The 4,427-nt window shown below is 39.9% G+C and overlaps 1 protein-coding gene across 1 annotated transcript; it reads right to left on the bottom strand.

The window, feature by feature from the left end:
* Positions 1-2,263: 2,263 nt before the first annotated feature.
* Positions 2,264-3,205, bottom strand: LOC100919410 (olfactory receptor 2AT4-like). Its single transcript, XM_003764667.2, has one exon. It carries the CDS (start codon positions 3,203-3,205, stop codon positions 2,264-2,266), a length of 942 nt encoding a protein of 313 aa, XP_003764715.2.
* Positions 3,206-4,427: the final 1,222 nt, after the last annotated feature.

The following is a 4,427-nucleotide window of genomic DNA, read 5'->3' as shown; positions in this document are numbered from 1 at the left end:
GAAGAAGAAAATAAGTGGTTAAAATTCATCCTTAGTCCAGGCTCAGTTTTAGCAAAATACATCAGCTGATGTGCAACAATTTCTTGTTGGCTGGTGTGCCTCGTGGTCTTGGAAATAGCATTGATGGTTATCATTACCATCTTTAATCTATGTCTCTGTCATGGAATAGAATTGACCTTGGGTCAATAGAGGGCAAATTCTGGCAATGACTACCACCTATAATGTTCTTAGCCTATGAAAACTGAGTTTGAGTTTCATCTCCAATGTTTAAGAACTCTATAACCTTAAAGGATTCTAAAAATTTCTGTTATTATTATTAATAGAGGAGAGCTGAAACCATAGGTACAAGGACAGACAAACATTTGTGAATGATTCATCTATGAACAGGGATCTGGGTGATTTACAAAGTTCTTCACTGGTAATAAATCTTATTAAAAATGAGAAGTCTACACTAATATTGTAAAACAAGGAGTTCATGTAGTCTTCCATCTTTCCACTTTACAGATGAAGAAACTGAGACCCAGAGGAATAACATCTCAAGGTCATGTAGCAAGGAAGTTTTGGGGGCCAGGAGTTTCCCCATGCCAAGTTTAGAACCCTTTTCACTATACCCTAAAGCATTTAAAAAATTATGATCTTCTTTAACCTTTTTTGGAGTTGGCAGGTTGGGGGTTTTAATCCCCATTTTTTAGAGAAGGAAATAAAAGCTTGGAGAAAGGAAATGACTTCAGCACAGCAGTGACAAGAGTTGGGACTTGTCCTGAGTACTGCTGATGCTAAGTCTGGTGCTCTTGTCCATGCCCTGATGTGGTACCTGCCAAGGAAACATCATCAGATGACAGTCTGTGAGGAAATGCTGGTTTTGGAGGCCTGCTTTTGGGAAGGCTGAGTGTTGCTGTGGCCTATCAGTCAGTACCATGTCTGATTTATGTTCAGATGTCTTTACATTTGAAACTTAGTTACCCCAATGTGCTGCATCCTGTACCCCTTAGCACAAACAATCAGAAGCAGATATCCTCTGTGATGCAATGGAAAGAGCCAGCTGATACGTGTTCAAGTCTCAGCTCTGAAATTAACTGTGTGACTTTGAGCAAATCTGTTCACCTACATTTCATCATTGGGAAACAGTAGCTCATATTTCTATGGCATTTGCCACTTCAACAAGTACTTTCCACACAGGGAGGGAGTGTAAGTGTTATCTCCTTTTTACAAAGAAGGAAACTAAAGTCAATAGTGAGATGGCTGACTTGAGATTTCATATAACTAGGATTTAATAAGCATTTATTTTGTCAACTTCATGTCTTCCCTACCCACCTACCCTCCATTGGAAAAAAAAAATTCTTGTAACAAATAAGCATAGTTTTCCTGCATTGGCTATGGCCAAAAATAATTATGCATTTTGAATGTATCACTTCACTTTCAAGGAATGGACAGCACGCTTTATAATCATTCCAAAGGCCCAGGATTTGAATTCAGATATTCTGACACACCAAAGTCAACAATATTTTTCCTTTTGCCACCTTGCCTGATCTTATAACAGAATTGTACTAGATTGGGGTTCTTAAGCTTTTCTGTGTCATGGTTTGGCAATTTGGAAAAGCCAATGCACCTCTTCTCAGAATCATGTTTATTGACAAGATCCAAAATTGAAGGAAATGTTGACTTTCAATGAGGGATTGAAAAAATAAAGCTGTAATTTTCCCCATCCTAATTCATTAAATATTCTTCATATTATGAACCCCTAAACAAGATGTTCTCTAAGATCTTTGCTTGTGAACTGAGGTGGCTGACTTGAGGATTGCATAAAGATGAATTTTTTAATGACTGGGGCTATTCAAAAATGAAATGGGAAGTAAGCTTCCCAATAATGGAAACATTCAAACAGATACTAGAAGATATCTTGAAGAGGAATAAGCCCAGTGGTTCCATGTTATCCTGATAGTTCCTGATTTGGGAAAGCATTGCCATAGCAGATGATTTCTGGGGTTCCTTTAACCCTAAGATTCTAATATAATAAAAAGGACTTAGTATTCTTGTCTGCATGTGAATCACAATATACCAGTTTACTCTGTTGATCTTAACATCTTTAGAATTGCAAAGGCAAGAGGTAGATGTGTTGCACATCGGGGAGAGAACTAACACCCAGTGGAACAATTGAATGGCTTTCCTTGTCAGCCAGGTGTGATAGATTCCTAGGTGATATAACAGCCAGTGGGATGGCCGGGAGAAGTAGATGCAGCTGATAGGAAGCTCACAGTCTTTTTTACCAGGGAATCATGACTTTGGTGATGGCTGCTTTGACATCCTTGTTCCTCAGGGTGTAGATAAGGGGGTTCACCACAGGTGTGAGGATGGCATATACCACATTCCCCATGATATGAAAGTCCACAGGAAGGTCAGCCCTGTAGGCCACATAGGCCACAGCAATGGATGTATAGTAGGTGCCAACAACAAGGAGATGGGATGTGCAGGTGGAGAAGGCTTTGGCCCGGCCCTCTTTTGAGCTGATCTTCAGGATAGAAGTGAGAATTCGGGCATAGGAGAGGACCACCAACACCAGGGGTGTGAAGGAAACGGCCATGGCGCAGCAGAACCCCAGGAATGTCTGGAAGGTGGGGTCCGAGCAGGAGGCCTGTACCACTGCCAGGTGGTCACAGAAGCAGTGGAAGACCTGGGCCAGAGTGCCAAAGGTCATCTGGGATGACTGGACCACAGCTGGGATTGGCAGCAGGAGGGCAGCCAGCCAGGCACCCACTGCTAGCTTGGCATTGACCTGTGGGGTCATGCGGACTGCATAGTGCAACGGGTGGCAGATAGCTTCATAGCGGTCATAGGCCATGACCACCAGGATAAAGGCTTCCCCACAACCAAACCCGTGGAAAAAGTACATCTGCAGGAAACAGGCTGGGAACGAGAGGATTCGCTCCCCTAGCAAGAAGAGGGAGAGCATCCTGGGGATGGTGGTTGTGGTAAAGAGGATGTCCAGTGCCGACAGGTTAGTCAGGAAGAAGTACATGGGCTTGTGAAGGTTGGAGTCAAGCACCACAGCCACCAGGATCAGAATATTGCCAGTAACAATAAGGAGATAGAGGATGAGGAAGATGAAGAAAACCAGGAGGTTGAATGATTCTGGAAGTGAGGGGATGCCCATCAGATAAAAAGAGGAGGGGGAATCATCTGAACTATTGCAGGCTCTTTTATCCATGGTAAGTAGAAATGATATTATGGAGATGAGCAACAGAACATCTGGCAATGGAAAGAACTGGAAAAGTGTTACCTCTTATAGAAACAAACGACTTTCTAATACATTTTCAGCTCTTTGTCTTGGGTAAGATACAAGTGATCACTGTCCACATACCCATTTTCCAAAAAGCAAGTATTTCTTCTAGGTACTTTTGTCATGGACACAGGACCATGAAATAAAGGATACTCAAGGCCCCTGCCTAGACCTTACTCACTCCAGCCATAGTTAACTTGACCCTCCAAACCCTGGTCCCTTGTCCTCCAAAACTGCAAAACTATAACACCTAGTAAGTAGGCCTATTAATTTTTAAAAATAATATATTTATTGTTAGTTCTGCTGGCTAAGGCCCAGAGACAACAGCACCTTTATATTTTTATCCCTGTCTTTTTCAAACAGATTGCTTTTATAAATACTTTCCCTTTCTTCTCCAGGAAAAATTACATCTGGTTTCTTATGTTTCTAATATTCACCTGGGATATTCATGACAGCAATACAATGATTAAAAAATACATCTTATTCATAAGAGATAGAAAGGAAGTGGAGTAGGACTTCATGTGAAGATGATATTTAATCTCATGGAAATCCATGAATCTAAATGAGAAAGAGTTAGGTGGTATACCTAACCATAATAATCATTGTTTTATTTCTCAGAAGTAGAAAAAAACAGAAAACTGATATTTTATAGTTTTTGATCAACAGAGAACTTGTTAAAAAAGAGGAAATTTTAGAATTCCAGAAAGAAACAATCCTGTCATTTTATAGCTCTTGATAAATTAAGGAAAAGAAAGCTAGGCAAAGTAAAACCTGTACTCTTTTAGAAAGACTTTAGGAAAATGGGTTTCAAAGAGTTAAAAAAAAAAGAATGGAATCATAAGGCTGAGAATTTATAAAAGAAATGGCTTCAAGAGAAATGAATAATTCTAAAGAACAAAGTTTCATTGATACAGACAAAATGATTCCAATGGGGGGAAATGGAGACATCTAAAAACTATTGTGACTGTGTAATATCTCATCAATGAGATTAGATTGTAAATATTCATGTGCAAGAAGTAGAACTGGGGCCAGAAATGATAAAGTTGTTTCCCATTGGTTAGAATGGGTTGCTTCATAAAATAGTGAATTCCTTTGTCACTGAAGACATTCAAAGACTTAAGGACTTCTTATTGAAATTGTTATAGAGATA

Source organism: Sarcophilus harrisii, chromosome 3 (genome assembly GCF_902635505.1).
Source record: "Sarcophilus harrisii chromosome 3, mSarHar1.11, whole genome shotgun sequence".
NCBI lineage: Eukaryota > Metazoa > Chordata > Mammalia > Dasyuromorphia > Dasyuridae > Sarcophilus > Sarcophilus harrisii.
This window is presented reverse-complemented; position numbering and strand designations above follow the sequence as displayed.